The sequence below is a fragment of the Euprymna scolopes genome, chromosome 9, assembly GCF_053919585.1.
Source record: "Euprymna scolopes isolate OS-2025 chromosome 9, ASM5391958v1, whole genome shotgun sequence".
NCBI classification, from domain to species: Eukaryota; Metazoa; Mollusca; class Cephalopoda; order Sepiida; family Sepiolidae; genus Euprymna; species Euprymna scolopes.
Window position 1 is genome coordinate 140366851 of NC_136490.1, and position 27689 is coordinate 140394539.

The 27689-nt window shown below is 34.2% G+C and overlaps 1 protein-coding gene across 5 annotated transcripts in view; it reads left to right on the forward strand.

The window, feature by feature from the left end:
• The window catches only part of LOC145284877 (kazrin-like), a 519312-nt gene that overhangs the window by 474354 nt on the left and 17269 nt on the right, over nucleotides 1-27689 (forward strand). For all 5 annotated transcript variants that reach the window (XM_080133902.1, XM_080133904.1, XM_080133903.1 and 2 more), the window contains 8 exons: nucleotides 3848-4008; nucleotides 9813-9959; nucleotides 12570-12732; nucleotides 13644-13853; nucleotides 17367-17560; nucleotides 19502-19614; nucleotides 20580-20814; nucleotides 25269-25370. In XM_080133902.1, the coding sequence (XP_079990028.1) occupies nucleotides 3848-4008; nucleotides 9813-9959; nucleotides 12570-12732; nucleotides 13644-13853; nucleotides 17367-17560; nucleotides 19502-19614; nucleotides 20580-20814; nucleotides 25269-25370 (1325 nt within the window). The remainder of the gene's footprint in view (nucleotides 1-3847; nucleotides 4009-9812; nucleotides 9960-12569; nucleotides 12733-13643; nucleotides 13854-17366; nucleotides 17561-19501; nucleotides 19615-20579; nucleotides 20815-25268; nucleotides 25371-27689) is intronic.

Sequence of the window (27689 nt, forward strand, 5' to 3'; positions counted from 1 at the left end):
GGATAAATTTGTACATTAGGTCCACCTCCACAATTTTCTTTAGAATGACGACTTATATGGGTTTTCAACTATGCTGATTAAGAAAATCTCATTCAAATTTGGCAGAGACAAGTACTTTTAGAGATATAACCTGTATTATGCACTGTAATTCACTGGTTGCTAGGTTTGTACACATGCGCGATAAACAAATGTACTTCTCTCTTACCAACACTGGTACCCCCCCCTTTTTTTTTTTTTAAGCATTTGCTGGTGGGTATGCTGACAATGATTATCATGGTTAAATTTGGGGGAATTATTTCCCCCCTCCCAACAAAAAGGGGTTTGGCAACTCTGAAAGTTGTTCTTTACATGGGGATGTTGGGGATATATATTCCGAACGCCTTTCTTAAGATGGAAAGGTTGGTGGTGTCTATTCCGAAAGCCGGTCTTAACATGGGGAGTTTGGGATGTCTGTTCCAAATGTCGTTCTTAACATGACAACACTCAAAGTGAAAAAAGTTGTAATTGTTTTGTTTTACATGTTAAAAAATAACAAAACTGGAATTTAATTCCATACTATTAGTGGAAGAGTTGAAAAGGAGAGGAAGACTTTAACAATACATGGAAACAGCTAGAACTGCTACCACTGATTTCGATCACTCTAAACAACCAACATACAGTGAAAATCCCTAACCTCTAAAGCTTCTGTTTTTACTTTCCATTTTTATTCTAATGGACCATTTTTCCTACTTTTATTAATTCATACTGATTTGCACATTCCCTGAATTGCTTTTTTTTTAAATTCAAACCGTACCTGCATGTTATCGCTCCAAACCATTACTAGTCACCAGATAAAGCCAGATTATTTCATTTTGGTCATGGCCGCCAGTGTCTGCAATTGTTCAGGGACAGCAGTGGCCACCAACAACCATAGTTTACTTTTATGCGATGGGTGGGTGAGGGGGCAGGCTTCCACCGGGCACGGCAGTTAATGGGTCCTGCTAGTTGTATTTTTACTCATTAGGCGTTCTCACACTGGTCATCATCAGAGATTATTCACTGACAACAAGTGTTGTGTATGTGTTCCCTCGAGTCTGGGTGACAACAAGTCTTCCCAGATTTCTTTGCAAATGAATTTGCATTATTGCAACAGCCACTTGCTATTGACTTCTCGCTGGCAATGACTATTAGTTTTCACTGGAATTTGGGTAGCATAATCATATGCAAAAACGCTGTTACATCAAAGGGAGGTCACTCTCATTATCCAGAGTTACCAGATTGGCCTTTTTAAAACCGAATTTCATGAATTTTGCTTTTTTGAAATAGTTTGGCCTTTTAAATTTGTATTTGGCCTTTTTTAAAACGTAACATATGGACTAAGGAAGAAACAAAATTGCCATTAAACATAAATTCCAATGCTCTATCTGCAAAAATTAGGACAATAAATTAATAAGGTACATAATTTTGCAGTCATTGTAGCCTATTATTGTTTGTCTTGTCGTTATTACCATTATTAGTAGTAATAATATTCACTAGTTGAATTAGGGGCATCTAATTTTTCAAGCAATGCTGGACACAAGTTAACTAGTAATAATAATATTAATAACTAGAAGGGGGCTTGTGGAAATTTCACAGTTACTTACCTATTCCCTTTTCTTTTTCTTCTTACTTTAAAAATATTTTTTAGCTAAATACTTTTTTTGGTATTTTTTTTAGATTAGGTTCACCTCCACAATTTTCTTTTAAATGATGACTTTTATAAGTTTTCTACTATGCTTAATACGGAAATCGCATTGAAATTTTGCAGAAATAAGTTGTTATCGAGATATAAAAAGTTGTATTATGCATTGTATTCTTTGGCGACCATGGTTTTTACGCGCCTACGCCTGCGCCATAATCAAATCTACGCACGTAACAAAGATGGCCGCCAAAGAATACAACTTTTTATATCTCGATAACTATTTATTTCAGCAAAATTTCAAGGCGATGTTCATATTTAGCATGGCCGAAAACCTTTAAAAGTCGTCATTTAAAATAAAATTGTGGAGGGGAAAATTTACCCTTATTTCAAATAAATAAATAAATGAACGATTTACTGTTTTCATTTATTCATTGTAACATTTAAACCTCTTCGAAATAAATGCTGTCTTAGCATAAAGATAATTGTCAGCTAAATATTTTTGAAATAAAGATATTGTCACTTTTACGTCACCACTTATCAAGGCTAAAATCCACTCGAGGATAAGGGTTAATGAGATGAGTAGATTGTCAGGTGATAAATATATATTTTTTTTTATAAGTGTCACCGCTTATCAAACCCCGAGGACCACTCGAGGATCAGGATTAATGAGTGTACGATGATGGCAATTGAGTAGAATTGATTATTTTGGGGGACGCTCTAACAAGAATTTGTTTACATTGGACTTGAAGACGATCATGTTGTAGTCAGCTGGACAACAACTTAGCTGAAGAGGCGGGCAGTTCTAGGAAAAAAAACTTTGTTCATGGAACTTGCGTTTAGATTTAGGCACAGGTGGAGAGTGGGGAAAATTGTTGATAGTGGTTGTAACTAAACGAATGCTTTTTTTTGTGAAAGTTTGGCAAGAGAGGAGCTCAGAAGAGCATCTGCCATAATTATGAAAGGAGTGAAATAAATAAAATTTTATGATTTGTGCATAGGTTTATGACAAGTGTTTATTGATATTGGGTTTGAAGATGAGCATGTTGTAGCCCTAAAGGAATCAATCTTGCAGTAATGTGTTCTGCATGGGAAATTCTTAGAACTCTATTCATGGAAATTCCATTTCATGTTAGGCACACTGAGGAAGAAAAAGTTATTTGAAGTTGTGGTGAATTGTGGTTATAACTTTTTATTCTGTTTTGGAACAATTCATTTTGAAATGGGTAAAATATTTATTTTTGTTGCTCAGCGACACCAGCTAGTCATCAATTACACATCAGTTTGATGATTAAGCAAAGCGTATTATTACACAAATAATGGTGCTTATCCAGCTTAGAACCCAATCTCTGACAACTTTACATTGACATACATTGGCATCTCCCGGCAGGTTACACAAACAATCAGAAGATGTTGACGTGATCAACTGTCAGAAGACAAGTTTAATGAAATCATGAAATTGATTAAAATCAAGAAAAAAAATTTAAACTAAAAATGACTTTCAATATGTTAACATGACATCCCTCCTTTCTCCGTGTTAAGAATGGCTTTCTAAATAGAAAACCATTCTTAACATAGGGAAGTTTCAAATTAATCCCCTGGCAGTCTTTGCATTTAATAAGAAAATGTGATTACAATTGGGTCATTAAAAAAACAACTTTTATGAATTTGGCTTTTTTCATCTTTTTTTTTTTTTTTCACTTTTGATTTAGTTTTTTTTTTCTATAAATTTTGCTTTTATAATCTTTTCTTATAGTTTTAAATACTTCTTCCTATAAATTCTAAAATGTTTATTTTATTTATGCCCTTATATTATAGAATATAACAGCATGACATGAAAACTGTTGCTAAAATTATTGGATCATTCTACCATTCCAAAAAGTACCTTCCTCTACCTGTAGACCTACAGATCCTTTCTCAGAAATATAGTCTTTTTCTATGAATTTTGCTTTTGTAGACCCTTTTCTGATGAATTTTTACTTTCGTAGATTTTTTTCTGATGAATTTTGCTTTCGTAGATTTTTTTTCTGATGAATTTTGCTTTTGGAAATTTTCTTCCTATGAATTTTGCTTTTAGACACATTTTTCTTATGAATTTTGCTTTTAAACGTTTTTCCTATGAATTTTGCTTTTAAACGTTTTTGCCTATAAATTTTGCTTTTGTAATTGTTTTGTGTTTCTAAATTCCAGCCTTGAAAGCGGATCGCAAACGTTTAAAAGCAGAAAAGTTGGAACTTCTTAATCAGATGAAACAACTCTACGGTGCCTTGGAAGACAAGGAGACGGAACTGCGGGAATTTATACGCAAATATGAACAGCATATGGCAGAGAATGATGAAAGCATCAAGAAGGTAAGAGAAAAGAAAAACACGACCTCACTTTTTCACAGAAACATAAGAGGCTACTATGGTGGGGGCCAGGTTTACAGAATGGGTGAAATCTGGATGGAGAACTGAAAAATTACAAACAAGATGTTTTTTCATGGTACATGTACATTTCTGAGATGTTTGTAGGGGGTAAATTTCTAAGTGGTGAGTGCACCTAACGAAGGTCCAAGGTTATATTGGCTTAAATGTTATGAGAAAAACACTCAAGATGAGAACAGTAGTCCGAATAATAATCCAAACAATACCAATTATTAATCCTCATCTCAAAAATTTAGAAACAGATTATATTTTGTATGCAGATGACTTGTACATTGGTTTGGTTTAATTTGGTTTACAGAATATCAATCTTCATGCCGACACAAGTTGTAGAATAGATTTAATATAGTTCAAATAATCCAAAGTGTAATCTGTTAAATATTTGAAAGTATTAAGAGCTTTAAGCATCAAAAGTTTTACTAAAACTGGATTCAGCATTAAATAACGCAAAATGGCTGATATGCCACAAAACGAAGCAACCAACTCTTAGTACAGGTTGATTACAATGAAGCACTGTTAGACTCTTTAATAAATCTTAAAATACTTCACAAAAATCAAAAACATTGTCGTGAAAACTGTATCAAAATAGGCCATGTGACTGAAGTTGTGAATTTATGAATTTATTAATAATTATAGTTTCATTATGCGACCAAAACATAATTGAAATCTATTCAAATTTATGAAAATCTTCATAATTAGATGTTTGTAGTCTAATTTTCATTCAAATTAAAGATAAAAACTTTTTCAATTAAATGTTTAGGCTTCCCTTGGAGCCTTTCAAATAAAAAATTAACATATATAATAGAAAAATGCACTGTTTAAAAAACATTGTGATATTGGAATTCAAAATTTAATGGTTAAAAGACCAGAAAAATACATAATTTTTTTAAAAATAAATATGCATATTTATTTATCAAAATTATATTCGAATTTTCAATCCATAAAAATAGCCTTCATCGGAAAATTCTGATATTTTTTTTCTTACATGCCATGCTAATGGTACTGTTTCTCAAAAGTTGAAGATCAATTTCTTTCATTTTGATATATGACCAAGCGCTTTCACATTGAATGAGTCATTTAAAAGTTCAATCCTCAACAGCTGAGGGCATGCAAAACAGTACCATCACCATGGAATGTAAAGACAACCTATCTAAAAAAAGGTAACTTTAACTAAAAACCTGAGGGTCTGGTATAGACCAATCGTTTCATTCAATATGCCATTAGATCCTTTGTATTTCACTCAAAAAGTGGATTGCATGCTGTTCTATAAAGAAAGTCACATACATGTACCTTACATAATCTCCATTTTTTTTTCTGTGTATCCTGTCCTTAATAGATGAGAGTACAAAACCTGAATAATCTCTGAAGGGTGGTCACACTCTAAACTGAATAAAAAGCCACCATAGATATATTATTACTATTAGATTCCTCATAAAATTTTACTCAGTTGTTTGATCTTTGTATAGAGCATTGGTGTTCATTATTTGTTTGCATTACTCGAACATGGTATCGAGGCGATTTTACTGAGGTGTTTTGTAAAGTTAGCTGATACGCATTGTTAAGCGTGGCTTCCTCTTGACACTAGCTCAGACTCTTCGTTTGATTCAGGTCAATTGAGTTTGCTTGCCAATAGAGCATTGTAATACCAAAATCAGCAAACCAGTTACAAGTATGTCTAAAAACTGGGGAAATTCCAAGTTTTGCTGGAAAATGAATCCGCATCTTTTTATAAAGCTTCTATCCAGTCATGGCTGACGGAAGGAGAGCATGCTACCCCCATGAAAAAAATAAAGAGTCCGTTCAAAATTCCATCCAAATTCCTGAGTTTGACAGAAACATTCCAAAGTTCGACAAGATACACCTAAAGAAGGGTGGAGGTCACATCGATCGAAATGTGAAAATAACAGTCAAGATGGGAGCAATAGTGTGAAGATTCCAAATAATACAAATGTTCTTAGACTAGTTTTTTTTTTTTTTTTTTTTTTTTTTTGTTAATTCAATTTTCACCCCAAACAAGGTACAGTGTCACTTTGAAGTAGGGGGCTACTATCAGGAATATAAGTTGTAAGGGTATTATGAAGGGAGATGAGTAGCAAGATGTCTGTTCACATTACATTTGAACTTCTGCATGTCAGTACAGTTGGGAAACCAGAATCCCGGAAGGGAGTTCCAAAGTCTAGCAGTTTTGGGGAAGAAACTATTGGAGTAGAAGGCTTTCTTACACCTAGGGATATCTGCAGTGAATGGGTGGGATTTAGATGCTTGTCGGGGGTATTCATGTCAAGGGGGTACAAGTGCTTGTAGTTCATCAGAGCATTCACCATTAAAGTACTTGTAGAACAGGCAGAGGGATGCAACATTTCGTTGATAGGACAGAGGCTGAAGCCTAGATGACAGTTCAGGAGCTATCAGGTTGGCGACTCTCTTTTGAACCCTGTCAAGGAGTGAGAGACAAGCAGCAGATGCACCAGCCCAAATGTGACAACAATACTCCATACATGGGCGAATGGTGGCCTTATAAAGGTATAGGATACTTTCAGGCGTAAATAGTTTTCTAGTACGGTAGAGAGAGCCCACCTTCTTTGCAGCAGCTTTGGCAATGCTCTCAGTGTATCTATTCCAGTTCATGTTCCCTGTAAACATTAGGCTGAGGAGTTTAAAGAAAGTACTTTCAGGTAATGTGTTCTTGGCCATTGCTATTGGTGGTAGAAAAGGTTTCTTGTAATTATTGAAGGAAACAAATTTAGTCTTGGCAGCATTGAATATGACCATCCATTTTTTTCTCCATTCCACTACAGATTGGAGGTCACCCTCTAGTGTTTCTGCCATTCCCTTAGATATGTGTTCATTTGTTTTCCCTTCATGCCTGTTATAGAGAGTGGTGTCATCAGCAAATACACCCATCTCAGAAACAATTTTATCAGGGAGGTCATTTATGAATATCCAGAATAATAAGGATCCAATTATAGACCCTTGAGGTACTTCCGCATTTATATCATATTGTTTGGATGTACGACTGTCAAGGACAACCTGGATTTTTCTCTTACTTAAGAAGGATTTAATTACATTGTATTCTTCCAGTGATACCATATGATCTAATTTTCCTTAGAAGACCATCGTGCCATACCCTGTCAAAAGCCTTAGATATATCAAGCGCTACCGCTCTACCCTCCCCTGTTTTTTCCAGTGAACAGTATATATGTTCAGAGATTGCAGTTAGGATATCTGCTGTGGAATGGGCTTGCCTAAATCCATATTGATTGTCAGTCAGGAGTTTAGCAGCTGTAAGGTGATGGACAAGAGCTTGATGAATTAAGGACTCCAATATTTTGGCAAAAAGCAGGAGAAGGCTAATGGGGCAATAATTTAATGGGTCAGTTCTTTTGCCAGAATTCTTGAAAACTGGTACCACAGAAGCGGTTTTCCAGCAGTCAGGTAAGCAAGATTCATTAAGGCATTTGTTGAAAAGTTTGGAGAGAACTAGATCAACTTCAGCGGAGCATTTTTTTAATAGTACAGCCGGGATGAGATCAGGTCCACATGCTTTTGAGGTATCTAGGTTTTTTATGGTACCATGTATTTGAGAAGGGGTGATTTTTAAATCATCTAGTGTGGCATCTGTCCGCAAAGGAAAGTCAGGGAGGGAGTAATGTGCCAGGTCCAATGTGGAGTTTGAGGCAAATCGACTGGCAAGCAGGTTAGGCTTCTTGGTTGCCGTGCAAACAACCTCATGATTGTTTGATAGTAGGGAATCGTTGACTGCCCATTATTTACTACACTGTTGTAGATTTTCCAAAAATCACAAGTTCCTAACATTTATTTATGTCGGTGCCATGAAGCAATTCCAAAAAGAAGTCCTCTTCCTCTTGACAATAGCTCAGCCTCTCTATTCAGTTCATATCTGCTCTACTACATAGTGTCTCATGCTCAAAATCTAATGAGAATCACTCCAGTGGTTCTGAGATTATAATGTGGGATTTCATAATTGATTTTCTCTTTATTATTCTATTATAGGAGAGGTGATACTGTCTTTTTGTTTTACCATGGATTATCATTGCTAAGCATTGCCAGCAATACCTTAGCCTGCATTTTCCTAGATCGTCTTCTCATTATTACTGAAGATGTCCTGCCAGTGTCCCAGTGTGGCTTTCGACCTTCCCATGGGACCAGCAACATGATCTTCTGTGCACAACAAATACAAAAGAACCTCAAACAACAACAGCCCTTCTCTTGTATTTATTTTTTGGGACCTACCCATTCGACTTTGTCACCCTGGTGCAAACTCTACATGACAAAATGGTGGGGAGAGTATGCCACCAGAACTCTCTTTTGGACCCATTTCCTCATTACTGTTGGCCTGAAGCATGGGTGTGTTCTTTCACTACACAGCAGCAATGCTAAATGAGATACCACCAGACACACCCTCAATTGACCTCCGTTATCACTTAGAGGTGTTTTCAGCCTCGCTAAACTTCATGCTGGAATGAAGACCGCCATGTGTTTGGTATAGGAGCTGCAGTATGCTGACAATGCCACCCCAGGTCAAACTGCAGATACTAATGGATGCTTACAACACCGCCTATTAACGATTTGGGATGCAGATCAACACAGAAAAGCCTAAGTTGTTAGTTCAATCACCACCTAGTCTATCACTCCAAACCGCCAGCACCACTTTTAATGGCCACCCACTGGAGGAAGTAGCTCAGTTCTTATATCTGAGGAGCATTCTAATATTAACATCATTACAACGAGAAAGGTAACGTGTTTATATTATATGCACAACTGTCAAAACGCAAATGTCAAATGCACTATCTCTCGGTCTATCTATCAAGATATTCATAAATCTCCTCTCATTTTGTATTATATGTATCCTGTCGTTATATATAAGAACTGTCTGTTATTTTATATATACCCTGTTTAGGTCTCCAATATGCTATCTCTTACAACATGAACATCTTAAGACATATGAACACTCAACACATGAACACTCCTAAGACTGTCTCTAGATAAAACACTAAGACTCTAATCTCTCTCACTAAGACTCTCAACAACAATACAGAATATACGTTCATTAATAATAACACTCCTATGCAACACACACACATATATATATATATATATACACACACACACACACACACACACACACACACACACATTAGTGAGAATGTGTGTGTGGGCGAGGACACCTCTCAACCTATATACTCAATGAGTTTTTGAGCTACAGATTTGAAATTTGGTATATAGTGTATTCAAATATATGGAAAACTTTTTAATCAGTTTTCATTCTGAAAAAAGGGCAGCTAAAGGGGTCAAAAGTGAAAAATTATTACTTGAGGGTCATTGGAATTTTATTTGTTTGTCAATTGTTTCATAACTATGCATGTGCGAATCGTTCACATGATAGATTCCTTATGTAAGCAATAAGTAGGTTTGAAAACACTTTTTAAAGATCATGGCAAGCTGACCTAATGGTTGTCATACTTCACTCACTGTCTTTAGGTTTTGGTTTCGATCTCAGCTTGAGTATTTTTTTTTTTTACATACAAAAAGTGAACTGCTTAGAAAAAAACATAATATACTCATGCACATGTCTCAGTTTCTTTCCGTTTTATTTTTTTTTACTTCATTTTTCTTTAAAGGAATTTAATGTTATGTTTAATACCGGGCAATGCCGAGTAAATCTGCTAGTATATATATATATATATATATATATTTCTTTTAATTTCAAGTTGGTATCCGAAAAAGAAGACGCGGAACGTGAGAAGTGGGAGATTATCAAACGAGCCAGGGAAGCTGCGGAACGGTCGGTGATGCTGCAGTCCAAACTAGATTCAAAAGAACAACTAGTACAAAAAATGCAATCAGACCTGTCGCAAGTAAGCATTTTTACTTTTTTTCATTTTTCTTCAATAAGTTCTCAGGAATCAATGGTCCCCTTTTTTAGGACTAACATTTGATTTCTTTGTGCGATACATAGATATCCAAGAGTTCAATGAAGATAATCCACTACCTTTTAAATGTTGAGACAGTAAAGAACATAAATTTCTATCTCTCTAATTAACTAATTATGTTATAGATTATCTTTATTGTGCGTGTGTGTGTGTTTGTTTTTTTTAAGCTTGCTTGATTACAGGACAAGAATTTATTTGGTCTGGTGGAATATCCAGCTAAGTGATGTTACTTGAGGTAATATCACTGGGAGAGAGGTTCCATTCCTTGTATGAACCAATGTATAGCTGTGTCGAGCAGATATTATTTCAGCTTCAAATAATGTCATCTATATATATATAAAAGGTCTATAATATAAATCTCACCTGTCTGTTTAAATGTATGTATGTATGTTTGTATGTCTGCCTAAAACTTTTGACAGAGGTGACAGCTTTTCACGAGATTGGTTTTGTTCAGATGACAAATATCCAAAAATTGGCTAAAAACATTTTCTTCACTCTAAACTGGGCATTTTTCTACAGAGAGGGATCGCTTTTTTCATCAAAATTTTCAAAAGTCATCCCCTCTTTCCGCTTGACTAGCCTTAATTTAAACCTTTGCCACTTCCGGTTTGGCGATGGATGCAACAGCAAAGACATCACGTTTTGGTTTTTTTTTCATGTTCTTTTCCTCATTCAAGGTACGGGTTTGAGCCTGCCTGCCCCCACCACTTTTTTTTTTTGCTCAACACACACCGCCAAACACCCGAGCAACGCCGGGCACCCAGGTTAGTTCTTCATAGGAGTCAGTGTACTGCCATATGAAGGGTACTTATTTGGGCTTTGAATACTATATTTTGAATGTTTGGTCAAGGTTTACTTGTAGTGACGCCTTTGTGTAACAAAAAAAAAGATTAAATATTATCATGTCAGGTTGTATATAGAGATCGTAGCCGATGATTTGTAATTCAAACTCCTTATCTTTTACATCTACATCCAATGCTAGATACTTCTAATACATTTACATAGATTTGCAGAGGATAGGACATTATGAATAGAAAGGAATAACAAAATTTATTCATACCAAATTAATTAATCTAGTTTAAAAGTCAGTTTCATTCTTTTCTGCCCACGGTTTTTGTAATCACCTTCAACCGTCTGTTGCATGTGTCCACCTCCATAACACACCCTATTCCAACTCAATCTCCTGTTTTTTTCACAGTTTCTTTTATGTGTCTGGTATAGTCTTATTTCGATAGAGACACAGTTTGTGTTACTCACGTGTGATCATTAAATATAAAAGCAACTGCAAGTCAGCTTTTTTTTTTCTTGTCCAGCGACCGAACCTTACAAAGCACACACACAATCTAACCTGGTAAGTTATGATCTTCCCTAGAATTAATTTTATTCAACAACTCATTTACAATAAAATGAAAGATCCGTGAAGATTTCAAAGTTCAGAGCAAGAGTTGATTTATGTAATCAAAATTGAGTTTGCTTGATCATTCCAACCCGTTTCAGTCAAGCTCTGTTGCCATACTCAAGCTCCGTCACTGATCTGCCTCTAACAGTCAGTATCTCCTGAATATATCGTCTTTCCAATAAAAATCACATACTTCGAACTTTTCTCGGCTTAGTTTAATTGGAAACTAGATATGTTCATATTTTTCTTTCTCATCCTAATGAATATTTTAGTCTGACCCCCGCCCCCTTTCTGCTAGATGCTTGTGTGTCACTTTTCCTGCGTACCAGTGGGTTTGTTGCTTTTAATGTCTCTCTCTTAAACCATTCTTGTAATAAAAAAATGTAGTTGCCTCAAGCAAAAAAATTAGACAGCATAACTCCAGCAAAGTGGTCTTATGTCTTATGTCTTATGTCAAGACGGAAAGTTATCACTGAAGAATTCAAAGAGATTCGGTATATTTTATAAAATTGTTCTGGCATCTGATTGGTTTGTTCTTATCATTCATGGTTATAAATAGAATCGTCCAAATCAAATCACACCCTCATCATTATTTTTATTGAGTCAGGATGGTCACCTCGCTGCTTCAGTTGTGGGACACTTGGGTAGAAATACCAGTCAAAGATCCATTCTCAACAATTAACCCAACATGACCCATTAGCTACTAAATTAAAGTATACAACCTGGGTAGTACTTAGGAGATCCACCCCTCTAGGCCTTACCAACTGGCTTTTGGGGTGAGTAAGTTAATTGCTAATTTGATCGGAAAACGCTGACGGGTCTGTCCAAGCAATTTTTGCTAGGTCAGAGTGCTCTTACTTTAAAGTGCTGTCTCGACTCTCCCCAACATCTATTGTGTTACATCTTTCTGCTGAGAGGTAGGGGAGGGGGAGTAACTACATTCCTCGTATGACAAAAATATTACAACAGATTACTATTATTCAATTCCTAATCTTACAGAGTGGTGCTTGTTGCAGCTTATAGTATCACATAGGTATCAACCGTAATATCATTATCAACATGGCTTCCATACACACACATTTTATGAATCTGAATTTGATTGAATTTTTTTATTTCACTTTTTTCTTTGATTTCAGTTGAAAAATCAGTTTACTTCCATCTGTCGAACACGGTCCAGTGTGACATCAGATGTGTTCGACAAGTCTACTTGCATGGAGGATAGCCAATCTGCCGATGAACTTCTTTCTTCTGGAACGCCTCCCGTATCGGCAAAATCAAATGATGACAAAAGCTGCAAATGTAAGATTTTATCCAAACAAAACTTTTCAAACGTATTCCTCCAAATACAGAAAATTCACATTTAAAAAATAAATTCCTTCTTTTTTTATATAACTCCAAGCCATTTTTGATACTCAAAAAAAGTCCTAATATTTGATAAGAGCTGATGGTCCTTGTCCAGAATTCCCCTTGTATTAAAAAAGAAAGGAAATATTTGCCATGCTACATCTTTTGCATGATGTCAGGAAGACCATGAATTGGCGCTAAGGTGAAAAATTTCTCAAAATGCATATTTAAATTTCTGTAGATGCTGTTTTAAGAATCACGTCTCCTTGCACCCTTTGTTGCTCAATAAAATGATTATTATAATAATCCGTGGGTTGCCTTGAATGTTTAAACGCATTTAATATGATATGAGTGAGAATTGTTCTAGTTTTCATCTTCATGTTGAGGGCATATAAAGCTATGGCGTATGTTCTGACCTAAAACCATAACTTTTATTCAGTTTACGTAGTGCCATGTCAATTTTCATATTTCTCTTTATCCATTATATGTCACATATTCATGCAGACAATTCTACGAGGATTATTCTACCGTTTGAACTCAAAAAGTTAAAGAGCTATGAAAACGGGAGTGGTACTATTAAAACGTGCAACATTTTGTGCTCTAGAATTTATTTTTCTACAGTTACCACCATTCTCAATGCCAGGATTTCAATGATGCATCTCTGTTTCTAATGCACGTCCATGACGGGTTGCTTTCTTAAAGTCTCACACCGTCAGTATCTGCAACAGAGATGAAACTTTCAGATCATGAAGTTCAAATGGATTACATGAACTCTTTGTAAGACATATTTGTATTTTAGCTATAAAATAACCTTTGTATTTATTTTTAATCTGGGAATATTTGTTTTTAACTTTGTTTTTTACCAGTGACTAACAACAGTAGTCCGGCCTCAAATACTGAGGGTGATACTGAGTCCGGGTCACCATTGATGAGTATGCTCAGTTCAAGCCAGGAAATCCTCGACAATGAAGTGAAACGACAGAAGAAGAAGAAAAGTCTTGGATCACTGTCTAAAATGTTTTCCAAGTCCAGAAGTCGGCGTTCAGTGGCATTGCCCAGTGAGTCAGAACTTGATGGTAAGAGAAATACCACAATTTTATTCCATGAAAATAATTTTGTCTTTCTTATTATAGAAATCATTCCAGACAAGGTGTGAAGCCACTTAATGTAAGATGCTAGCAATAACGAAAGATGATTATCGCAAAGAGAGGAGATGCCTATTAACTTTAGTCTTGAAAAGCTCATATTGTAGGCAAGTGGAAAACGGCCAGCAGGAAGAGAGTTCAACAACCTTATATGCCTCCATTCAATCTCGAAAGACAAAGGATACCCCCTCGTAGGGGGAGCTGCACATGTAATTGTTTGGCAAGGGTTGCACAATCCCTAACAACACCTCTCCTGAATCTGCACTGCTTGAGTCCAGTGGCAAGGAAAAGTTCAGGATGACTGGAAACAATGCCAACATAAACGGAGAGCACATACAGCACCTGGAAGTCTCAAATACTCACCCATATGATACTAGCCAAGCTCATCCCTGCTTAACTTCAGTGATCTGACGGAAACTGGTGGGTCAAACAGGATTATATCGACAATCTTGCAGTTTTTGAAAAGCAGCTACTGGTATAGAAATCTGTACTACAATGAAATATCAAAACAGCAAATTAATGAAGGCCACTAGACCAATGAAGTACGGCATAATCACGTTGACAAATCGGTTCTCGCCAGATCACTAAGTTAAACAACGTTGAGCTTAGCCAGTACCAAATGGGTGACCATTTGGGAAGGCTAGGTGCTGTATGTACCTTCTGGGAAGGTTGAGCACCCTCACCCTGTAAAAAGAACTCCTCGCTACAAAAGCATCTACAAAGTTTTAGATGGCCTATGCCCCTCCAGGGGCTCAAGGGCTATGGATGGATGGGACTACACCAATGAGTCAAATGAGCTGGAACAAAGGAAGCAGGGAATAGATCAGACAATTCTGAAGAACACGGTCTTTTCTACAAATACTATCAACATCACATCTGTGAGAGAGTGTGTGCAGAGAAAAATAAAGGGTGAGGCAAATAAAATTGAAGACACTTTATCGAGAACAGAGAATAGAGAATGGCCTCGATTGTGAGAAAGTGTTTAGAATGATAAAGAGAACTGATTTTATAAGAAGCAGAAAACGCAATGGATCTCAAGTATGACTCCAAGAAAGATTTGATGAGAAAGAAAAACCGAGAAGTTTTAATTTTTTTCTTCTTCACTCTTCTGCTTGATTTGTTTTGAAAATGTTTTGAAAATTTGTTGAAAATTTTTCTTAGTCCAGTTAATTTAGATCCATTGAAAAATAAATTTGAACATCAGGTTATCATTTCATTATTAAGAATACATATTTCACTTCCATTCAATCTAAAGAATTGCCAAAAAAATTGGATAAAAGCATTTTTTTTTTTTCATTTAAATATACTGCCTTCCTTTGGAGACAGATTTTTATGAAACTTGAGAGTAGGGCTGGAAAAATTTTATTTTTAACATGTCATTTGTACTTAAAATGATATTGGTATCACACATGGGTCATATCACATAGTTACTCATCCATATGAGTTCCAGTTTTGAAAGTACTCTGAAATAAACAATGTTAATTTGAAGAACCTGTTGAATTATGTTAACATTTCATTTATTTTCTTTTCAATATTTTTAATTTATTATGTGTGAAAAATTCTTTTTTTTTCAACTGTTAACCTAACATTCATTTTTTTCCATTTATTTAAAAATACATTCAATTTAATTTATTTTACTTTATTATATTTCAAAAAATGTTTTAAATTCAATATGTACCATAACTATAAAAACGTATCTGTAAGTAAACATTTATTTTTAAAAATTTAGTTTACGAATATTCTTATATTAAATTATATTTGACCTATAAAATATAAATGTTTCTGTAAATACACATTTAAAAAAAGATACATGTACTTGAACATATTTTTAAAAAATATGCAAATAAACATTTTTAATAAATATGTAAATAAACATTTATTTTAAAAAAATCAGTTTATGGATATTCTTACTTTTATTAAAAAAAATGTTATATTTGACATAAAAAAAATATAAATGTTTCTGTAAATATATTTTTAAAAAATATATGTATATGAACGTTTTTTTTTGTTTTTAATATGCAAATAAACATATTCATTCTTAAAAAATCAGTTTACTTATATTAAAAAATAAAAACTTATATTTGACTTACATTTTCAGCTGAGTCTTCAGGTTAACTAACACCGTTTACTTTTGAGAGCTTTCAAAACAGGAATTTATTTTGAATGAGTAAATATGCAACATTGGCCAAACATTTTTTTTATTTGGAGCTCATCGCTTATCAAGGCTCAAAGGCCACTCTTGAATAAAAGTTAATGAGTGTTAGGTGAGTATGAGACAACGCCATCAATATTGGTGGAACTTAGAGTTTAATTATATAAGAGAACAGCTCAATAATAACTCCTTTATATTAGACTTAAAAACGATCATGTTATGGTCAGCTGGGAAGCAGCCCACAGTATTGTACTCTACAGACTGACGGTTCTAGGGATTTGAGTTATCATCAAAAACAGACATCTTGAAAGATTTTTTTTTGTGTAAATAATACACATAAAAGTTGCCTGTTGTCTAACCATTATGCAAACAGATAGTGAAATAAGTATCAGTACCCGGATGTAAGTCTAACAAGAAAAATTTCCCCCACTCTATATCTGTGCCTAAATCAAAACGCAGATTCCATGAACAAAGCTTCTTTCTTAGAACTGCACGCCTATGGAACTCTGTTCCGTCTGCCTGCTTCCCTCTGGACTACAACTTGGTTGTCTTCAAGTCCAATGTTAACAAATTCCTAATGAACCGCCCCCTTAAGTAAACATATCAGCAAATCTCCTCACTAACGTAATGTACTTGCAATAACCCTTATCCCTGAGTGGCTTCCGGGCCTTGATAAGTGGTGATCACTGTGTAAAAAAAAAAGAAAAAAAGTTATTTTCTTTCTATTGGGAACTTTTTAAATATACTTAAAAATAGATCTAAAAGGATTATCATTTTATTATTGGCAATGCAAACATCACTTCTAATCAATGTACTTTAGGGAAATACGAGATATTAAGAGTTAATTTTTCATTGTGTAATTTGAAAATTAAATTTTTAGTGTTTGCGTGGATGGCACAAATTTTAAATAGAAGTTTGGTCACACCTTTAAAAACCCCACAAATCGATTTTGGATTGAAAACAAGGGCCAATAAAACCGATTGCATTCTTTCTATCTCTACACAAGGGGGTTGCCTCTTCATGGTTAATGCCACCATCAAAATGAAGAGAGAAGAAAATAAGTCTTTGAAAACAGATGTCTTACGCCAAAACTCTTTTTAAGAAAAATGATTTTAATTATTTAAAAAAATATTTTATAACATTTGGTTTTCTAAAATTTTCAAATTAACTTTACAAAATAAAGTTTTTAAAGACTCCTATTTTTTTTTTTTTTTTCAATTGTGGCTTTAGTTTGGTTTTTTGGTTGTTGTTGTTGTTGTTTTTTTTTCAATAAAACTTTATTTTGATTTTAGATTCAAACTCGAGTACACCCCGTGTGAGTCTACTGAGTCCAGAAAACCATCAAGAAAAGTTACAGTTGGTTGAACAACTGAGGACAATCCACATGTCTCAGTGGAAGGCCAACCAGGTGCTGGCCTGGCTTGAGGTGGACCTCTGTATGCCGGGTCATGGACAAATGTGCTGTGATAACATCAAAAGTGGCAAGGTAATTTATTATTATACTAAATCTGAGTCAATTAATGTTTGTTTGTAATTTATTATCTATAGAGAGATAAGTGAGCCCGGCAAATATTTAAGAAAACCAGACTTTTTTTTAGTTACAGAATCACTTAATCTATTAATATATTGAAGTTGAATTAATCAATGTTTGTTTCCTCAGAATTTTTAGACATATTTTTTTACTATAGACAACAAACCGAAAAAGTGTCCAAGAAGCAAATATATAACAAGAAACAATAAGTTACTCTTCTACCTACCTGGATAAATTCTTGGTGTTTTAGCTTATTTTAAAGCATTTAAGTTTGAAATGCAAGAAGTGCTGAATGCTTAAGTTAAAACTGCAACAAAGATGGCAGACATGAAGTGTCACCTTTCGAGTCCCGAGAACCATTCAAAACTTGAAAATAAAAAAAATATACTGCTTGAAATTCACTCAATAAATATCATTGTGACATTAATTGGGTAGATTTCTATCTTGCCTTTGGTAACATTTATTTGTTATATATTTTTGACTATCTTTTCCTTAATACTAGAGTATAAATATATTGTGTAGGTTTATATGCTTCACTATAGAGTTTGCATGTACATGCAAACAGGTACATAATAGCATATATTTGTCTATATTGGTGGAGTATTCCATTCCCAAATTGTACTTGGAATGTTGATATATACCTACAGGAAGTATTATCATAAAGCAATGTTCCATGAGGAAACCAACTACATAATTGATCCTAAACGATAACTAAGTACTCTAACTAGAGGACTTTGGGAACGGAATACACCACCAGTATAGACAAATATATGCTATGTTGTACCCATTTGCATGCATATGGCCTGAAAAACCTATCTTTATAATGAAGCATATAAACCTATAAAGTATATTTATACTCTAGTATAAAGGAAAAGATAAACAACCCAAATGAAAGAAGGACAGCCATCAAAATTAAGTTTATATATAGATATGAAAACCTTTGCCACTGTAATTATTTCAGAAACCATGGTAGAGTGGAAAATATAACTCCCAGTATACCATGTTAATTTAAATCATGTAAATAGACTTGTATATCTATTCACTAGCTGTTAATTTGACCATATGGACATATATCTTATTAACTAATAAATAATTTGAAATTGAGAAGGAAATTAACGGATAAAAAAAAAGTGAGGAATAAAATAAATAAATAAAATAAATAAATAAATAGAGCTTAACAATAAATATGGATAATGTAGTCGCCTCCAGAAAAGAAAAAATAACCATAAAAACCAAAGATAGGGAAGTTAACAGCGATGAGGATATAATATTACTTCAGATCAAAACGAAAACTTAGGCCAATCAACAACCGTCAAGTTAAAATAATATAATACCAATACACTCCCTACTGCTACAACTTAACCACATGAGATTGTATTTCCCCCCTCTTCCCTCAATCTCCCACCCCTACTCCCTTCTTTCACAACACCTTCCTACAAAACCCCTTCTGCTCACATTCACCAAGTATACATCCCACTTTCTTCCAATGCTTTAACCACACCCAAATATCTTATAAAAGACTAATGCAATTTTGACTCTCTTATCAATATTGCTCCTTTTTGGTCTGATGAATTAGGATTCAACTGAAACATGTATGCACATATGTAACCAATAATGTTTGTATAATAAACAGACTATATATTACTAAAAGTATATTAATAATAGTCTATTACTAAAAGTATATTAATAATAGTATATTACTAGAAATATATTAATAATAAAAAGGAGGGCTTTATATAGTCATCCACAGGCACTGTTTTTCTTCTTCTGCTCTTCTTCTGCCTTTAGAACTCTGAGTTAGAACATATTTCTTGACTAAAAACTGCATTCATTATAATAGAAAATTGGAGAAAAAAATAATTAAATGATAATTTCTTTTTTCTTTTAAAATTACAGGTGTTGTTGGGTTTAAGCGATTCTGAACTCAGTTCAGCCCTGGGAATAACAAATCCAATACACAGGAGAAAATTAAGGCTTGCTATTGAAGATCACAGAGAAGTTTCTGAATCGTAAGTTCTTGCCATTTTTTTTTTTTCTTTTAATTTGTTTTCTTAAATATAATTTATCAAGACTGCAAGCCACTCAAGAATGAAGGTTCAATGATTTTGATAGATTTTTTTTTTGATAGAATGATGAAGAATGTTATGAGAGAATTTAAAATGAATAGATGAAAACAATATTTGATTACTTATGAGGACACTTGATTAATTAATATGGCATAATCACTTTTAAACCATTAATGGAAATTCTAAGACATTGCGACATAAATTTAGTATGAACTGTTATCTCCCTTCATAATAGTGCATATGGGCTGGTGTGAGAAAAGCAGCAGCCGAAGAATAGCTGGCTATCGAAAAATATTAGTAGCAGCAACCGTTAAAGCTAATTAACAAGTGTGTGGGAGCTTGTGTCACAAGAAAAGGAGAAATATTTCATGTGGTCAAAGAAAGAAAGCAATTTGTATGTTGGGCAAGATGGAAGTGTGACGACAAGGACAAGAAAGCTGGTGCTAGCGTCAAGTGGCAGAGGGACACATTTTTAAAAAGCACATCTGTATGTGAAAAGATTTTGGAAATATAATGAAGTGCATTGCTTTGGAGGAACCACGAATAGATGCATTTTATTTGCACTTAAAAAATGCAGAGTCGCATTTTTATTTGTTTTTTCTGTGTTTGTTTGTCTGTTCCTGTGACGTTACACCTTTATTTCTTGGCATTTTTTTCAAAATGGTGGATACTCATAAAATTTGATTATCTTTTTAAAAAGAAAAATGCTTGATTAATTTATGTGATTTTTGGAATATGATATTTTCATTTTTCCATGTGCACATACGTACATCATACAGATTTTTATTTTTGTTTTTGTTTTAAGGATAATTCCAAACAAGAACTGAAATATTTGAAAAAATCAAATGATTTCCTTTATATTTTCTCCCCTTCTCACATTTTTTTCTCATCTCTTTCTCTTGTTTCAGTAAATACCCAAAAGCTTTTGAAATGGATCACCATTGGGTGTGTCAACGCTGGCTGACTGATATCGGCTTACCTCAATACAAAGGAACATTTGAAACACAGCTTGTGGATGGACGCGTGCTGAACACAATCTCCAAAAAAGATATGGAGAAACATTTCGCAATTCACCGCAAATTCCACCAAGCGAGTATTCTTCACGCTGTAGAACTTCTAAAAAATACGAATTTCGATAAAGAAGTGAGTTCACCCTTTTAAATATACTTGTTTTTTGGGGCAGTTATTTTTAAGATTGATATTTTTTTTTTTTATGAAAATTGTTCCAGACAAAGCATGAAGCCACTTAAGAAGCTTAAAAAACATTTCATAGTGTTATATGGATAGAGCTTTCTTTAGTTCTCTCCCACTGCAAGAACTTAGACACTAGGGTCGGAAAGTGGGATTGAGAAGTCAGTCCCAGAGGAGGGGAATTCTGACCTGCAAAATGTCCCTGGGCTGCCTCATTGGCATTCCCCGGTGAGGGCGCCTCACAAAGAAAGAATGCAAGGCCTGGAGAGGGTGAACCTCCTAGAATTGCATAGAACTAAACTCCCATCATTAAATTAACAGGGGCCGGATCATTACAGAAGTTGTCTAATCTTTGTTGATTTTGGGGGCTGAGGATTCAACGCAAAAGGCAGCAATTCTTTCTTTGTCAGAAACAATTCTCATAGAATCTGAGGACTAAAGAACAAAATAAGGGAAGTGAAAGTTGCTGGACAGAATTTCAAATAGATACAAGAGCATGCTACCTCCATGAAGTGAATAAAAGGTTCCAATATCCAATTTTTACTCTGCATAAATAAATTTAATGCAAAAATACATTAAGTCATTAAACATAACTGATCCTCGGTGGTTTTCACATTCGTACGAGTTTTATTTATTCTCAAGTCTCTCTTATTTCAATCAATAATTTCAGTCAATAATTTGATTTCAACTTTTAAAAGTCAGTAAAAATAAGATATACTAGCATGGGTGCCCGGCGTTGCCAGGGTGTTTGGAGGTGTATGTTGAGCAAAAAAAAAAAAATAGAAAAAAAAACGTTAATTTATTTAACTTTGACCCCTATTATGACCCCTTAAAATTTGTTTTGGGCTCAAATCAAGTTATTAAGTTAGATTCATGTCTAAGAAATCTATATCTAAAATATCAAGTGCTTAGACCCAAAATTGTTGGAGGAGTTTGGTAGAGTTCTCAAAGGTCAAATCGTTGAACTTTGACCCATTAATCGCAAAATTTCTGGCCGAAAACCGATCCCATAGATTTTCCCAAATCTCAGTACCCTATATATCAAATTTCGAGTCTGTAGACTTAAAATTGACAGTTATTGTGTAGGGAAATGTACACACACAGACACACACTTTCACTTTTATGATTGATATATATATATATATATATATATATATATATATATATAAAGCTGAACATCTGTGTGTGTATCTGGTCACGAATAGACTCCTATATGGTTGACTATTATAGAAAACTGATGACATAATGATAGAAGATGTATCGAGACACAGGAATGGGTATATTTGATCTGCCATAATGATGATTCATTAAAATTGTTGGATCTGCGTACGCACCTGGTCCACAAAGTATGGAAATAAAAAATTAAAAAAAACTTTTACAAGTCTTTTTGATATAGACGTACATAAGAATACTTTAATAAGTATGTTTTAACTTAAATAGGGATGGTATGATAAAATTGTGGGGTCTGCATTCATGCCTGGCCCCCATAGAATGGAAATAGGCACAAACTTTAATAAAGACTTTTCATATCTATCTGCGTAAGTATACTTTGATAATTATATTTCAGTTTGAAGAAATATGGTATAATAAAATTATGGGGTGTTCGTTTGCGCCTGACCTCCATAGAATGGAAATATGTCACAAAGTTTAACAAGATTTTTTAATATAGATCCACAGAATATTGTGATGTTTCAGTGTGAACAGGTATGGTATAATAAATTCTGGGGTTTATCTATTTTATTTTTACTTTCATCATATTTTGCTTTGGTTTTGATACCCCCAAATTCGAAGCTATCTCTTTACAACCCTTCCTTTTCATAATCTATCATACTTTCATAAATCAGAGTCCATTTTCTGTAGGCTGTTTTTGAACCCAGTCAACTACGGGTACTTTTGCTAGTATATATATATATTTTTACTTGATTTTTAAAATAGATTGTAACAAACTACAAAATCATATTGTCAATAACATGGTACGACAGTAACAAATCAAAGTTTACTAGTCAGAAGTAAACTTTAATTTGTCAGTTTAAATGCTATTTGAGCTTAATTTTGGAAATCTAACGCAATAACTTATATATAGTTGCTGAATCACAGCTCTTCAGTGCAACTTGATTTGCACCCAAGCCAAGAATTGAACCTACAACCATCTAGATAACAGTCAGCATTTCTACCTCTCTCCCCCCTCTGCCTTCATAAGACACAGGACCGATGCTCATAAACCATATCGCCAGTGTTTTTGTATAAACATTGACCACCACTTTTAAAGTGCTTCATTTGTTTATTAACTAAAAAGGAACTTTGCATTAGCTAAGTAAATTACAGGCGACATAATTCAACAAAAGTGTTCTACTCAAGAAATGGGGCTTCTGTAGTCATCCACAGACTGTTTCACCATATCATAGCTCTCCAATATGGCTAGACTGGAAAATTTATTTATTTCTTGCTTTGATATTAAAATCATACTTTTTCTATTTTAAAATTAAAACAAACTTAATGTACTCAATCATGGATATGCAAGCAACTTGAAGATTAACTAATTTGCATATTCCTTTAATAAACATGTTAATTAATTAATTATTCATTTTTTATGATTTCTTATTAGACTAGCGGGGGTACCCGGCGTTACCCAGGTGTTACGAGGTGTGTGTGCTCTTAAATCAAAAAGAAACCCCCCCGGGGGGGGGGTAAAAAAAAAAGTTTTGGTAAGTTGGTAGGATCGAACCCAAAGCCCTGAGGTGAAGTTGGAAAATAAAATGTGAAAAAAACATGACACATTAACCGCTTGGCTAGCCAGAATGAGTTACTGAAAGATGTTTGAATTTATTTAAGTAAGAAGAGAATTGACAGGTGCTCGCACGGAAGTCGTAGAGTTAACATTTTGTGCGAGCGTTACAACGGCGACATAAGCAATAGCTATTCAGCAATTAACATTTTCTGTGGGACAGTTTTTAATGAGGTCAATAACCCAGTTTGTTTGTTTTTACCTAACTTTGGGGAAAAACAGCTCCCCTGTTTATTAGGGGAGTGTCTCGTCTCGAAATGAAAGCAACCGTCTGATATGACAACGGTAAGCCGATATTAACCAAACGTTACATCGCTTTCTAGAGACCACTGACCGTGAGCCAGAGATTCAGATCGAGTTTCGCTTTTTTTATACCGAAAAACGAAAGCAATATGCGGCGATCCCAAAATGTTGAATATTTAACGTTTCAAAGTCAGGCAAATTAAATAGACGGGCGACCTCCATTCGTAACTCGTAGATATTATGATTTCGACGTGATATAAAAAGTTTTAAAAATGAGCGACGGCTTCGAGAAGCTGCCAAAAAAAAATCCTTTTGTGGACATACACAAAAAGCGAACATACATACATACACACATTTTCGCTTTTATATATATATATATATATATATAGATGATCATCGACAACAATCTGCACATTGATCTGTGGTTCTTGTGATTATTATTCTGATTTTTATTTTATTGATTATTGTATTAGCAATTTTTATTGATTATTGTATTAGCAATTTTTATTGATTATTGTATTAGCAATTTTTATTGATTATTGTATTAGCAATTTGTATTGATTATTGTATTAGCAATGGTATGATATATTAATTGGCCCACTTGATTTATAGTTGTTACTGTTCCCCCATTTGATAGACAGTGTGGAATTTTGTTGAATAAACTATATGATATTCAATTATTTTTTTCACTTTAATTATGTACTACCGCTACTACTAACATTATGTAAGGATCCATGTAAGGAGGAGGGTAGTAGGTATCTGAGTGTTCTAGGGAGGGAAGGGGCATTTGCTGAAAAAAGTTGTGAAATCCTGGTATAGACACAAGTTGAACTCTGCATGTTGATGTGATACTATCAACAGTACTTCCTCCCTCCAAAAAAAAACTGTTTGAAAGTTAAAAAGTTTGGAGTTTGCAGCAATTGAGTTTTTGATTAGACAGTTGAATGCAGGTTATAGCTCAGAGCAGATTAAGATGAGATGACATCAACTAATGAACGCAGCTTCGACAGAAAACTAACATGTGGACATTAACACTTAAAGGATCGTTTTCCTGTGATGATGTCATACACTACCCAGAGTCCAACCGATATATACAGTATATGTTGGAGTCTTTGTTTCTCTTTTGAGTTTGTGTTTTATATTTGTGAACCACTGCACACTACGACCCCCTCCTTGGCAGCTGCCACCAATGTGAAAGACACCAACATGGTCAGAAGCAGATGAAGAAACAAAGAAAAAAGATTACAGAGAAAAAGATCAGGGAAACCGTGTTGGGATCGGCAATTGTTGTCAAGTAAGGAGCACGTGGTTGTACACTGGGACTGTCATTTCACCATTATACGTCAAATGAATATTTTTTGTTTTTTTTCCATTGAAGGCACTCAGTGAAAGAAGATCCAAATGTGAAAATCAAAATATTGATCCGCTCGTCTGGAGTACGCAACGGGTCATCAAGTGGGTCAAATCAATTGATTTGAAAGTAAGTAAAACATTTCTTTCTGAATTTTTGAGATGACGATTGATTATTCATATTATTTGAATTCATCGGACTACTGTTCTCATTTTGAGTGTGATTTTCACGTTTCAGTTGATGTAACCTCCAAACTTCAGTTGTATCTTGTCAAACTCAGGAATGTTTGTCGAACTCTGGAATTTGGACAGAATTTCAAACGGAACCTTTTATTCACTTCATGGAGATAGCATGCTCTTGTTCCATCAGCCATGACTGGATAGAGGTCCTATGCTACCCCCATCAAATGAATAAAGAGTTCTGTTCGAAATTCCGTCCAAATTCTAGGGCTTGACAGAAACATTCTCAAGTCCAACAAGATACACCTAAAGAAGGTCGGAGGTTACATCGACCGAAACGTTGTGAAAATCACACTGAAGATGAGAACAGTAGTCCGATAAATTTAAAAAATACATAAAACATTTCTATCTTATAATTTGAAAAGTTAGGAAATGTAAGAAAAAAAAATGATTGTCAGTCTAAGAATTATCTCCCTTATACTATATTTTTTTTTATATGGATCAGATATCCTTTGTTCTAAAGAATTACTTATTTGTTCTTACTTCCTTTTCTGTTTTTAAATTTCTGCGAAGGGCTTTTTTTGTCTTCCTCCCAATATAAATAAAGTAATCGCTTAATTCGTGTCTTAAGGAGAAAAAACATGTCTATATCATTTTATTGAATACATTTTCCAGTCTAAAATGTCAAATCTACTTAAAACAAGGCATGCTTTCATTTGATCCTTGAATTCATAATTGACCGTCAGTAGTTACCTCCCTTAGTGGCATTTTTCAGTTGTTGAATTATTTAGGCAATGTTTTGCTTAATAAAACCTGATTAACGAATACTAGTCTTATCAACTCATTTCAAGTCTTTTTCTGGAACCAACAAAAAGTAAAAGTAGGATACACTGTAAAAAGAAAACAACTATCAAATTGATATTTCTATAGTTAACCTATTAGGTCCCATTTTCCTATAAATAGAACATATAATTTATTTTTAAAGTTTACAAGATAATATATAATAGTACTGCTTACTGCATAATTACTCTGAAAATAGGATAAAATTTATATTCCTCAACTTCTTTCAGAAAGATGCTGGAATCCTCTGAAAAATTCTTGTGAAATTTGCTAAAATTCTATCTGTTAGGTGATGTATAGGGCTATGACAACAACATATTCTTTTCATTGTTTTGACTCTTGGGTATATATTCGACACAGTTAATCAACCAAGAACAACATCACAAAAGCATGTAGGATATCAACAGATACACACTCGAGAGTCAAAACAATGAAAGGAATATGCTGTTGTCCTAGGCCTAGTGATGTATAAATGAGTCTTGCACTAGTAAGCCACTAGCTTATTGCCAAAAGTGCAATGTAACTCTTTGTGTGAACTGCTTTGCTCTTTACCATAATGTGCAAATTTTATCTTGAATGTATTGCTTCTTGATTTCTAAAATATATCACATGTACAGTGTCCTATTATAGGAAAGTCAGTATTTCGTTTTTTAAATGAAATAACTTTTTCCTTACAAATTGTGTATTGATTATAAAAAGGGGATAAAAAAAGCTGACGATATGGTTTCATCATTGACCATTTTTTACTCTTGAAAAAGCCTGCATAAGAAGGGTGAAACGTTGAACTTCTATGTTTTTCCTACCGCCATTTTAAAACCAATTTGTGTAGTCTAACTCCTTTTCAGTCATTACGCAAAGTTTCAACTCAATAATAAAAGAATTTAGATACTCTGAGAGTGGGTTAATATATTTAGGAATTTTATCTATATCAGGCATTTTAAACTCAAGGTCATCTGAGCACAATGAGTTTTTTTTTTGTGTAATGATACTACATATTAATGACCCTATATCAGTAGTGAACGTCTCCCTTGTATCATTTTTATTTTTTTGCATGAAAATAATCAAGAAATGACAAAGAGGAACAGTGACAATAAAGAGAATAAAAAGAACAATATCGTTATTTTCATGGCAAGTGCTCGACTTAGCTCCAATCTATGGTCCCCCATCGCCAAACTTTCACAAGAAACACTCGTCTAGCTGAAAACACTATCAATAATTCCCTCCACTCTTTATCTGTGCTTAAACCTAAACATAGATTCCATGAATAAAGCTTCTTTCTTAGAACTGCACGCCTGTGGAATTGTCTTTCGTTTTCCTGCTTTCCAGCTGACTACAATATGGTTGTCTTCATGTCCAACGTAAACAAGTTCTTGATGAGCCGTTCCACTTAAGTTAACAAATTTACCGAATTTCCATTACTAACGATTAC